The 13,281-nt window shown below is 43.0% G+C and overlaps 1 protein-coding gene across 2 annotated transcripts in view; it reads left to right on the top strand.

Annotated features, from left to right (window-relative positions):
• The first annotated feature begins 5,374 nt into the window (after positions 1-5,374).
• The window catches only part of LOC140738569 (UDP-glucuronosyltransferase 2A2-like), a 228,066-nt gene continuing 220,159 nt past the window's right edge, over positions 5,375-13,281 (top strand). The window contains exon 1 of one of the 2 annotated variants that reach the window (XM_073066045.1): positions 5,375-6,165. In XM_073066045.1, coding sequence (XP_072922146.1) covers positions 5,460-6,165 — 706 coding nt within the window. In that variant the 5' untranslated portion in view covers positions 5,375-5,459. The remainder of the gene's footprint in view (positions 6,166-13,281) is intronic. The other variant, XM_073066038.1, reaches the window with a different exon arrangement.

Genomic DNA, 13,281 nt, shown 5'->3' with positions numbered 1-13,281 from the left:
AAGATTCTTCAAGAAGGGTTAAACTTTAATTTGCAAATCAAAGCTGAGACAGTCATTGAGCTAGTCGCTGATTCCCCCCCCCCCCCCCCCGATCCTTTGGACACAGCATTTTTTATAGCAATCTCCTGGTCCAGTTGCATTAACATATGTAATCGATCTATAGTTGCGTATTACATGTACTGCACGTACATCATGTCCCTATTGGTCCTATCAATTGACTTAATCATGTTCTAATCTACATCTCTTAGCTACTTCTCATTAACACACCATTGTCTTCTACATTCTTAAGATTTCAGTCTCCTACCAAATTGGGTACATGCATAGCAAATAATAAACTCAGAACTGAGCAATGTTCTAATCTACATTTCTTTAGCTCTTTAGCTACCTCTCATTAACACACCATTGTCTTCTGCATTCCTAAGATTTCATTCTACTAAATTGAGTACATGCATAGCAAATAACTGACTTCATAGTTAAAATTTATACTTTTATACTCCAATAGTGGATAGTCAGAGGCTTTTTCCCAGGGATGAAATGTCTAACACGAGAGGGCACAGTTTTAAGGTGCTTGGAAACAGGTACAGAGGAGATGTCAGGGGTGAGTTTTTTACGCAGAGAGTGGTGAATGCATGGAATGGACTGCGGGCAACGGTGGTGGAGGAGGATACAATAGGGTTGTTTAAGAGACTTCTGGATAGGTATATGGAGCTTAGAAAAATAGAGGGCTATGGATAACCCTAGGTAAATTCTAACGTAAGTACGTGTTCAGCACAGCTTTGTGGGCTGAAGGGCCTGTATTGTGCTGTAGGTTTTCTATGTTTCTATGTTTCATCGGGAGCTGAGGGCAGACCTGCTAGAGTTTTAAAAAACTATCAGAGACATACATGGGCAGGGCAAGGATTATGAACCTACATCTTATCAGAACGCCATGTTTTAGTTGATAACAAACACTTGGAGGAGAGGAGAGAGAGGGAGATGAAAAGGAGTGACACACACATCCAGATGGAATGCAATCGTTGAGCTAGCAAAAAGGACATGAGTCAAGTGAAACATGCTGTGACTGCAAGGAGCCAGCTAAAAAGAAAACAAGGAAAAATGGGGCTAAATTAACATAACAAAGATGGTGATGATTGGAACCATTACAGCATTTGATAGTGGCATTGAAGACTGGGTAATTTACATTGAAAAGAGTGAAGTTATATTGTGATGCTAACGTTGTTAATGGTGAAAAGAAAGCCAGTGTCTTACCAGTGTTATGGGAGCAAAAACATACAGCTGTTAACACCTGAAAAGCCAGTTGACAAAACGTTCAAGCAAATAGTAGACACTCTCCAACAGCATTTAAATCCCAAACCACTGATCATTGCAGAAAGATTTTCACAAAACGGAATAAGAGCAAAAATGAAAGCATTTCTGAATATTGTTCTGAACTGCGCAAACTATCAGAACATTGTCAATTTGGAGCTGGTCTATCGGACACATTGAGGGACAGGTAAGTGCGTGGCATGCACTGTGAAACTACACAAAAGAACCTATTGTGTAAAAAGGACCTTACCTTAGAGAAGATGCTGAACATTGCAATATCATTGGAAACAGCAGCATGAGTTGCTTCAGAGTATAATAAAAATCTCTGGAATATGCTACAAATAAAATCACTGAACAGAAATGAAGGAAACAGGTGTTACCTTCATGGGAACATGTCACATGACCCTGGGGACTGCTGGTTTAAAGACAAAGACTGCAGAAACTGTGGCAAATAGGGCCACATTGGTAGAGTATGCAAAACTAGTAAACAACAGAAAAAGGACAAAATACAGAGAAACAAGAAACCCCAGAAAGGAAAATACAACAATGTACACAAAATGAAAGAAAGCAGTTCTGATGAAAACGACTCAGACAAAAGTGAATTGTCTTGTCTGCAACTTCACAGCGTGAAAGAGGCAGATGATCAAAGAGTAATATAGATCACTCCACAAGTGGCAGGCGTGAGACTGAAAATGGAGTTGGACACAGGCTCAGCTTTAACAGTGATCTCTGTACACGATTACAAATGACTGTTTTTCTCACATACCTCTGAAACGAACTAAACTACTACTAAAGACTTACACAGGACAGAGAGTGTGTCCCAAAGGTAAAATTAAAGTGACAGTGACCTACAGAGACAAAGCACAGCAGCTGAACCTCAATGTACTGGAAAATGGAGGACCACTGTTGCTGGGACATGAATGGCTCAGGAAAATTCAGTTGGATTGGCACACCATCAAGCCACTAGATGTGTCAGCAAAGGAAGGCAGCAAGGCTACATCTGAGAGTCTGTCACAAATACTTGCTGACTCTGAGGAAGTGTTCATGAAAGGAATAGGAACACTTCAGGCATGAAGGCAAGGATTGAGATTGAGGAAAATACATGTCCAAAATTTCACAAAGCCAGACCAGTGCCATATACAATCCGTCCTACAGCAGCGGCAGAGCTGAAAAATCTGGAGCAGACTGGGGTCCTGTCAAAGGTGGATTGGAGTGAATGGACCACGCCCATTATTCCAGTGATGAAGAAAACCTCCAGCAGAAAACCAGGAAAACCAAGCAGGGTGCGCATATGTGCAGACTTTAAAGTGACTGTTAACCCAGTTCTCTGCACAGTACAGTATCCTCTACCTCGTACTGAGGACATTTTTGCTTCCCTGTCAGGAGGGAAACATTTCACAAAAATCGATTTGGCCCAGGCTTATCTCCAAATGGAAATCGATGATGCATCCAAGAAATACCTAAAGACTCATTTTACCAGTACAACAGGTTGATGTTTGGGATAGCATCTGCACCTGCAATCTGGCAAAGGGCGATGGGCCAGGTTCTGCAGGGGATTCCAGGGACTCAGTGTTACCTGGATGACATCATTGTCATTAGCAAAGATGACGAGGAATATCTTTCTAACCTTGAACAAGTGCTCACCAGGTTACGAGAATATGGGCTCAGAGCTAATCAACAGAAATGTGAGTTTTTCAAAAAGGATATCTCATACTGTGGGCATGTGATCAACAAGGATGGCTTACACATGTCTCAAGACAAGATAGAAGTGGTCCTTAAGGAACCACCATCTGAAAATGTGTCTCAGCTGAGACCATATCTTGGACTAGTGAACTATTACCACAAGTTCTTGCCTGACCTATCCACAGTCCTACACCCACTGAATGCATTATTACGGACAGGGACACAGTGGACGTGGACTGAGAGCTGTGAGAAAGCATTTCAAGAAACTAAAAGACTCATAACTTCAGAAGGGGTGCTCACGCACTTTGACCCCTCCTTACCAATCCAACCAGCTTGTGATGCCTTGCCCCATGGGATAGGAGCCATGTTATCGCACAAGTTCCCAGATGGCTCAGAAAGACCAACAGCCTTTGCCTCAAGAACGCTAACTTCAGCTGAACGCAAATACGCACAGATTGACAGAGGGGCCCTAAGCCTCGTGTGGGGAGTCAAGAAATTCAGTCACTACCTGTTGACTGACTATCAGCCTCTCGTGTCAATCTTTAACCCAAAAAAATGGCGTTCCAGTGATGATAGCACAAAGGCTGCAGCGATGGTCCCTTTTCTTAGGAGGTCACAGGTATGACATTGAACACAAGGGGACCAAACAACATGGCAACACAGATGGTTTGTCATGTTTACCACTGCCGACTTCAGAGATAACTACACAAATGGATTCAGCAGAGGTCTTTCACACAATAGTTGAACAATTACCAGTGACAAACAGCCTCATTGAAAGAGAAACACGCAATGACCCTATGTTGTCAAAAGTGTATGACATCACGGTAAAGGGATGGCCAGCGCGTGGTAACACACTGTTTCCAGCTTCTCAGCGAGGAAGGAGCAGTTGTCAGTGTGTCAGGGAACACTAATGTGTGGTTCACGAGTTGTGATTCCTCCCAAGCTATGCACCAGAGTGTTGGAGGAACTGCACAAGGGGTATCTGGGTACCGTTAAGATGAAAAGTCTTGCCCATGCCTATGCCTGGTGGCCAGAAATCGATAGACAGTTTGAGGACTTGACCAAGAACTGCTCTGGATGTCAAAAGATCCAGAACACACCATCACAAGCCCCTGTCCTTCCATGGGAGTGGCCCTCATCACCATGGCAACGAGTGCACATCGACTTTGCTGGACCATTCTTGGACTCTCTCTTTTTAATCGTCGTCAATGCACATTCCAAATGGCCGGAGGTCATCAAAATGAAGACAACCACATCGGAAAAGACCATTACAGTTCTGAGGGCCATGTTCGCCAGGAATGGCATACCAGAACAATTCTGCACAGCCAATGGATGACAGTTTGTCTCTGAAGAATTCCAAAGTTTTGTGAAGAACAATGGAATCAAGCACTTTACATCGGCCCCTGACCATCCATCCACAAATGGCTTGGCAGAAAGATCTGTGCAGACATTCAAGAAAGCCCTCAAGGCAAGGGACAGCGAAAATCGACCACTGCAACACAAGATAGACAACTTCCTCCTTACCTATCGTAATGCAATACATGCAACCACTAACCAGACTCCAGCGATGCTGTTTCTGAACAGGAACCTGAGGTCCCGCATGGATCTTCTCAAACCAGATGTAAGGCATGATGTGGAGAACAGACAGTTCATACACTTGAATGCTGTCAACACGGAGCTTCAGCGTGGGACAGTCAGTTCTTGCACGTGATTACCGTACTGAAAAGTGGCAACCGGGTACAATTTCCACCATAGATGGGCCACTGATGTATACAGTGAAGGTGGGAGAGAACGTTTGGAGACATCATGTAGTCAAAATCCTGGATGCTCGGGTGAAAACACAACAATACCCTGCCCAGACTCCCCTGACATAGAAGCAAATACTCCTGATGTGACTACATCAGCCTCATCTACAGATACGCATGCCATCAGTGCTGATGACCCACCTGATGTACCTGTGGAGACTCATTCCCCAAAGCAAACGTTTCAGATCAGACGTTACCCAAAGAGGCAGAGAAGACCTCCCCAGAGACTTGAGGTATAACTGGGTCTTGGACCAAAAGTAAAAAGTTAAAAAAAGGCTTGTTATGATTTGATATTATTAAGCTACTTCGTTATAATTTGTAAACAAATGGTAGGCGTTTGTATGTTAAGAGTAAACATATTTGTTTAGCATAGTGCCCCAGTAAAAAAACAGTTGATACTCTATTAAAATAAAAGGGGAGGAGTGTACCGTATAACCGATATTAGAATAAGGAACTACTTTATGTTTTAGTAAAACGTCGTTGCATGCGCTATTAGGCGCGTATGGCTCTATATATGTGTGTGTAAAAGTTCGGACTCTTCCTGGAAAAGAACCATGAAATGTAGTTCCTGTCTCCAGCGTTTCTGTTAATAAATTAGTTGTGTAAACAGGCCACTTACACAACCAGGTGACCAGAACTTCAGCTGGGAGCCGTTGCTTGGACACGATGCAACTCAGGCTCCTGTTTCTGCTCTTGTTTTTTTACCAGCGGGCAGCTCCCGAAAACGTACTGATTTGGCCGGCGGTGGGAAGCCACTGGATCAATGTAAAATTTATCATCAATGAACTAATCGCCCGGGGTCACAATGTCACGGTGGCTGAACATTCAGCTGCAATTTTCGTCAACTCCTCCGAGCCCTCACCCGTACGGTTTGAAGTAATTCAGGTTCCGTTTACCACAGAGGATTACGAAGCCTTTTTGAATGAACTGTTAGACTTCTGGATAAACGAGAAGCCTTCCCTGTCCTACTGGGATGCCTACAGAAAATTTTCAAAGCTGATGGAAAATGGGTTCAAAATGTCTCGAGAGATCTGTGACGGGGTATTAAAGAATGACAAACTGATGCAGAGACTGCGGGAGTCTGCGTTCAAAGTGTTGTTGAGTGATCCTGTCCATTTCTGTGGGGATCTCCTGGCCGTGAAGCTCGGCATTCCTTTTATCTTCAGTCTGAGATTTTTCCCGGGGTTTGCTGTGGAGAGACACTGCGGACAGATGCCTGCTCCTCCTTCCTACGTACCGACTTCTTTGTCGGAGTTTTCAGATAAGATGTCTTTTCCGGAGAGAATTCAGAATGTGTTTTACACATTTATGTACCAGTGGATAGTTGAAGAAATGTGGTCCCGTTGGAATTCGTATTACAGTGAGATTTTAGGTAAGGATTCCGTTTTCTCCTGATAAATGGCATAAATACAACTGTGCAACTTAACACAACCTTACGTTACCATACGATCATAAGGCGTAGGAGCTGAATTAAGATATTCCACCTATTGAGTCAGCACTTCTATTCAGTAATGGCTTCGTGAGTAAGCGTTTGGCACGGACTAGAAGGGCTGAGATGCCCTGTTTCCGTGTTGTAATTGTTATATGGCTTATATGTTTTATTATCTCTCTCTACAAAATTTTCTTGATCTCTCCCTGTAACCTTTGATGCCCTGACTAATCAAGAACCTATAAGCTTTTTCTTTAAGTATACCCAATTATTCGGCCTCTACAACCATCTGTGCCAATGAATTCCACAGATTCATCTCCCTCTGGCTAAAGAAATCCTTCCCCATCTCTGTTCTAAAAGGACATCCTTGAATTCTGGTACCAGAGTCTTCCTCTAGAGCATAGGTGTCAAACACAAGGCCCGCGGGCTATATCCGGCCCGGCGTACAATTATATCCGGCCCGCGAGATCATTTTAGATAAATCTATTATTTTAATTATTAATGTCCCGGCGATATGAAGCGCTGATAACACACAAACTACAGATCCCATAATGCAGCGCAACAGCTGCCGATAGGCTACCCAAGAACATTCCCGCGTCAAGCGTCTGTTGCTGTATACAACGCTATTCTTCGCACTGAGTTCGCACGGCGCTTTGGTGACTTTGAAGCACAAAAAATTAATTTCGAGCTGCTTCGCAACCCATTTGCCGTCGACGTGGAAACTGCACCTGTACAGATTCAGATGGAGCTGATAGAGCTGCAGTGTAATGGGACACTAAAGGCAAAGTACGACACTGCAGGGCCCGTACAGTTTATTCGCTCCATTCCTGAAGCAATGCCTCAGCTCCGTCTACATGCGGCTCGAACCTTGTGCATGTTTGGTAGCACATATCTGTGTGAGAAGCTTTTCTCAGTGATGAAGATTAACAAAACATCACACAGGAGTCGTCTCACTGATGAACACCTGCAGTCCATCCTGAGAATCTCCACAACACAGAACCTTACACCAAACCTAAACGAACTTATTGCCAAGAAAAGATGCCAAGCATCCAGCTCTGACAAAATGGCATAAGAGCAAAGAAAACTGAGTGTTTTGATTTGTTGTTGTTTTAACTTTTGCTGAAAAGCACAAATTTTATTTATATTTTCAGGGTTTTTTTGCAGCATGCTCATATTTCTAACTTGTATAATACTGACAGGAGATATTTTTATGGAGAGCAAAATATTTAAGTTATTTAAAGTTTTAGTTTATTTTTTCTGGAATAATATTCCTGACTGTTTTTATTCATATTTATGTTCAAAAAATGTTTAGTTTTAGTGTGTTCAATAAATGTTTATCCTGTTCGGCCCGCGACCTAAAGTGTGCTTTGAGTTTTGGCCCCATGTGCAATTGAGTTCGACACCTCTGCTCGAGGGGAAATATCCTCACCACATCTTCACTCCCCATTTAGAAATGGCAGAGCAGACTCAATGGGCCAAGTGACCTAATTCTGCTTATTTCTCCAATGAATTTGAATAGTTTTGTAAGCCAGCTTTCTGTCTATCATGTGTCTTGGAATCATTCTCAGTAATCTAGTGCAACATCTTCCAAACCAGTGAAGTCAAGCTAAATGGGCGATGGTTTCTTTTCTACTGTCTGCCTCCCTTCAAAGTTCAAAGTTAATTTTTATCTAAGTATATATATATATATATACACAACCCTGAGATTCATTTTTCTTGTGGGCATACTCAATAAATCCACAATAGAATAATAACTATAACAGAATCAATGAAAGACCGCACCAACTTGGGCATTCAGCCAGCATGCAATGATAACAAACAGTGCAAATGCAAAAAGAAAGAAACAATAAAACAATAATGGTGGGGAAGTTTGTCAAAGTTCTAGATGGCATGCCGATCCTTCACAAACTCCAAAGGAAGTAGAGGTGTTGCCATTCTTTCTATGTTACATGCTGTGCCCTGGAAAATTTGCCCTTAACACTGCAAAATTTAACATTGCTTCTTAGAGTGGTGTGACATTTGCAATTTTCCAGTCCATGTGAACTATTCCAATATTTACTGAAAGATCATACTAAAGTCTTCACAATCTCTTCTACTACCTTCTTCAGATTCCTGGGGTGTAGTTCATCAGGTCCAGGAAACTTATCTACCTTCAGACCTTTCAGCTTTCCAAACACTTTCTCCTTAGAATTAGTGACTACACTCACTTCTGTGCACCCCCCCCCCGATAATTTTGCATTTATGGCATGCAAAAAGCGTATCCTTCACAGTGAAGGAGTCAAGAATCCACCAGCCTCTGCCTTAACTATATATAAATACTTGGCCTCCACAGCTCCCTGTAGCAATGAATTCCTCAGATTTCCAGCTCTTTGGTTAAAGAAATTGCTTCTCATCCCCATTCTAAAAGGATACCCCTCTATTCTCAGGCTGTGTCCTCTGGTCTTCGACCATATTCTCCACATCCACTCTGTCAAGGACTTTTACCATACAGTAAGGTTTCTATGAAGTCACCCCTCATTTTTCTGAATTCCAGTGAATACAGGTCCAGAGCCATCAAATGCTCTTCAAATGACGAGCCATTCAATTCTATGAGCAAACACGAGGAAATCTGCAGATGCTGGAAATTCAAACAACAACACACACAAAATGCTGGTGGAACACAGCAGGCCAGGCAACATCTATCCACCAGCATTTTGTGTGTGTTGTTGTTCATTCAATTCTACAATCATTTTTGTGAGCCTCCTTAGAAACTCTCCAGTGTGACCACATTCTTTCAAAGGGTACAAAAACTGCTCACAATACTCTAGGTAAGGCCTCTTCAGTGTTTTATAAAACCTCAACATTACATCCTTGCTTTTATATTCTAGTCCTTCTGAAAAAAATGCTAACATTGCATTTGCCTTCCTCACCACAGACTCAACCTGTAAATTAACCTTTAGGGAATCTTGCACAAGGACTCCCAAGTCTGATTGTGCAACATTTTTTGTATTTACTCTCTTTCATTTCTTCTACCAAAATGCATGATCATACACTTCCCGACACTGTATTCCATCTGCCATTTTTTGCCCCTTCTGCTAATCTGTCTAAGTCCTTTTGTAGCCTCTCTACTACCTCAAAACTACCTGCCTCTCCACCTATCTTTGTATCGTTTGCAAATGTTTCAACAAAACCATCAATTCTGTCAACCAAATTATTGACAAATAATGTAAAAAGAGTTGGTCCCAACACAGACCCCAGTGGAATACCACTAGTTATCATCAACTAACCAGAAAATGTTTAATTTATTCCCCTCTGCCTCCTGCCAATCATCCACTGCTTATCCATGCTAGTATCTTTTCTGTAATACCATGGACAGTTTAGAATACTTCTTCCTCTTTGGGATGTATATATCCTGTGCCTCCAAATTGCTTCCAAATATTCCTGCCATTGCTGCACTGCCTTCATCCTGCTAGTGTTCTTTTCCAATCGAGGCACGACAGTGCAAGCGAGTGGATGTCAGCAAGTTGACCAGTGTGAAGAGTTTAAAAGGAGACAGCTTTATAGAACAGGCATCCCAAGTAGAGGTAGACAGAGTAGGAGGACCTTGGCGATAACGGGTCGAGGCGAGGTAGGTTACCTGTGAAGAATAGAAACAGGAAGTATGTCTGTGAGGCCGATATTCTGCGCTGGGTGTCAGATGTCAGAATCCAAGAGACTCCCAGCCTCCTGGAAGGCCACATCGGCGCCAGGTGCGTCAAACTGAAGCTCCTCAGGGACTGCGTTAGGCAACTGGAGCTGCAGCTTGATGAACTTCATCTGGTCAGGAAAAGTGAGGATGTGATAGAGAGGAGCTATAGGCAAATAGTCACACTGGGGCCTCGAGAGACAGATAAGTGGGTAACAGTCAGGAGACAGAAGGGCAAGAGTTGGATACTAGAGAGTACCCTGTGGCTGTCCCCCTTCACAATAAGTACTCCTGTTTGAGTACTGTTGGGGGGGGGGGACCTACCTTGGGGAAGCAACAGTAGCTGCACCTCTGGCACAGAATCTGGCCTTGTGGCTCAGAAGGGTAGGGAAAGGAAGAAGGCAGGAATAATAGAGGATTCTATAGTTAGGGGGTCAGGGATGTTTCTGATCACCTCTACGATATCCTGAAGTGGGAAGGTGAACAGCCAGAGGTCGTGGTACATGTTGGTACCAACGACATAGGTAGGAAACGGGAGGAGGTCCTGAAAAAAGACTACAGGGAGTTAGGAAGGAAGTTGAGAAGCAGGACCTCAAAGATAGTCATCTCGGGATTACTGACTGTGCCACGCGACTGTGAACATAGGAATAGAGTGAGATGGAGGATAAATGTGTGGCTGAGGGTTTGGATCAGAGGGCAGGAATTCAGATTTCTGGATCATTGGGACCCCTTTTGGGGCAGGTGTGACCTGTACAAAAAGGATGGGTTCCACTTGAATCCAAGGAGGACCAATATCCTGGCAGGGAGGTTTGCTAAGCCTACTGGGGAGAGTTTAAACTAGAATTGCTGGGGGGTGGGAACCAAACTGAAGAGATGGAGGAAGGGGCTGTTGGCTCACAAACAGAGAAATCTTGGAGACAGTTTGAGATGGAGGATAGGCAGGTGATAGAGAAGAGATGTGCTCAAACTGATGGTTTGAGCTGTGTATATTTTAATGTAAGAAGCATCATGAACAAAGTGGATGAGCTTAGAGCGTGGATCAGTACTTGGAACTATGATGTTGTGGTAATTACAGAGGCTTGGATGGCTGAGGGACTGGAATGGTTACTTCAAGTGCCAGGCTTTAGATGTTTCAGAAAGGACAGGGAGGGAGGCAAAAGAGGTGGGTGTGTGGCACTGCTGATGAGAGATAGTGTCACGGCTACAGAAAAGGAATAAGTCATGGAGGGATTGTCTATGGAGTCTCTGTGGGTGGAAGTTAGAAACAGGAAGGGGGTCAATAGCTCTACTGGGTGTTTTTTATAGACCACCCAACAGTAACAGGAACATCGAAGAGCAAATAGGAAGACAGATTCTGGAAAGGTGAAATAATAACAGATTTGTCGTGGTTGGAGATTTTAATTTCCAAGTATTGATTGGCATCTCCCTAGAGCAAGGGGTTTAGATAGGATGGAGTTTGCTATGTGTGTTCAGGAAGGTTTCTTGACACAATATGTATATAAGTCTACAAGAGGAGAGGCTGTACTTGATCTGGTATTGGGAAATGAACCTGGTTAGGTGTCAGGTCTCTCAGTGAGAGACCATTTTGGAGATAGTGATCACAATTCTATCTCCATAGCATTGGAGAGGGATAGGAACAGACAAGTTAGGAAAGCATTTAATTGGAGTAAGGGGAAGTATGAAGCTATCATAAATCAGGAACAGATGTTCTCAGGGAAATGTACAGCAGAAATGTGGCAAATATTCAGGAGATATTTGTGTGGCGTTCTGCATAGGTATGTTCCAATCAGACAGGGAAAGGATGCTAGGGTCCGGGAACCATGGTGTACAAAGGCTGTTGAAAATCTAGTCAACGAAAAAAGCTTACAAAAGGTTCAAAAAACTAGGAAATGATAGATATCTGGAAGATTATGAGTCTCGCAGGAAGTAGCTTGAGAATGAAGTTAGGAGAGCCGGAATGGGCCATGAGAAGGCCTTGATGAGCAGGATTAAGGAAAACCCCAAGATGTTCTACACTATGTGAAGAGCAAGAGAATAAGACATGAGAGGATAGGACCAATCAAGTGTGACATTGGAAAATAGCAGAAATACTTAATGAATACTTTGCTTCAGTATTCACTACGGAAAAGGATCTTGGCAATTGTAGGGATGACTTACAGCAGATTGAAAAACTTGAGCATATAGACATTAAGAAAGAAGATGTACTTGAACTTTAGGAAAGCATCAAGTTGGATAAGTTTCTTTTAAGAGCCTCCTGGATAGGTACATGGAGCTTAGAAAAATAGTGGGCTATGGGTAACCCTTGGTAATTTCTAAAGTAAGTACATATTTGGCACGGCATTGTGGGCCGAAGGACCTGTATTGTGCTGTAGGTTTTCTATGTTTCTAATTCTGGACGACTCTTTACATGTGCCTCTGCAATTCCCTTTACTCAACTGTAATACTGATACATGTGACTTTAGCTTTTCCTTCTCAAATTTCAGGGTGAATTCAATCATATTCTATTTATTTCCTTAAAGGTTCTTCACCTTAAGCTTGCTAATCAATTCTGGTTCATTGCACAAGACATAATCCTGAATACCTGAACCTTTAGTGGGTTCAACCATGAGCTGCTCTAAAAAGTTATCGCAGAGGAATTCTAGAAACTCCCCTTCTTGGGATCCAGCACTAACCCGACTTCCCCAATCTACCTGCATATTGAAACCCCCAGGACTATTGTAACATTGCTCTTTTTGCATGCATTTTCTATCTCCCATTGTAATTTGTAGACCACATCACACTTCTGTTTGGAGGTCTGTATGTCTTTCATTAGAGCCTTTTTATCTTTGCTGTTCCTCAGAACTTTCCACAAGTCTAAACATAAACCAGGAAATTATAGGCCTGTGAGTCTGACATCATTGGGGGAAAGTTATTGGAAGGTATTCCGAGGAACTGGCTATACAAGTATTCAGATAGACATGGACTGATTAGTGATAGCCAGCATGACTTTGTGCATGTCGGGTCTTGTCTAACCAATCTTATGCAGTTTTTAGAGGACAAACATGAGGAAATCTGCAGATGCTGGAAATTCAAGCAACACACACAAAATGCTGGTGGAACACAGCAGGCCAGGCATCATCTATAGGGAGAAGCGTTGTCGACATTTCAGGCCGAGACCCTTCGTCAGAACTAACTGAAAGGAAAGAAAGTAAGAGATTTGAAAGTAGGAGGGGGAAGGGAAATTGCGAAATGATAGGAGAAGACCGAAGGGGGTGGGGTGAAGCTGAGAGCCAGAAAGCTGATTGGCAAAAGGGATACAGAGCTGGAGAAGGGAAAGGATCATGGGACGGGAGGCCTAGGGAGAAAGAAAGGGGGAGGGGAGCACCAGAGGGAGATGGAGAACAGGCAGAGTGATG

This window comes from Hemitrygon akajei, chromosome 2 (assembly GCF_048418815.1).
Source record: "Hemitrygon akajei chromosome 2, sHemAka1.3, whole genome shotgun sequence".
NCBI lineage: Eukaryota > Metazoa > Chordata > Chondrichthyes > Myliobatiformes > Dasyatidae > Hemitrygon > Hemitrygon akajei.
The sequence above is the reverse complement of the archived record's forward strand: the minus strand, read 5'-3'. Positions and strand labels throughout refer to the sequence as shown.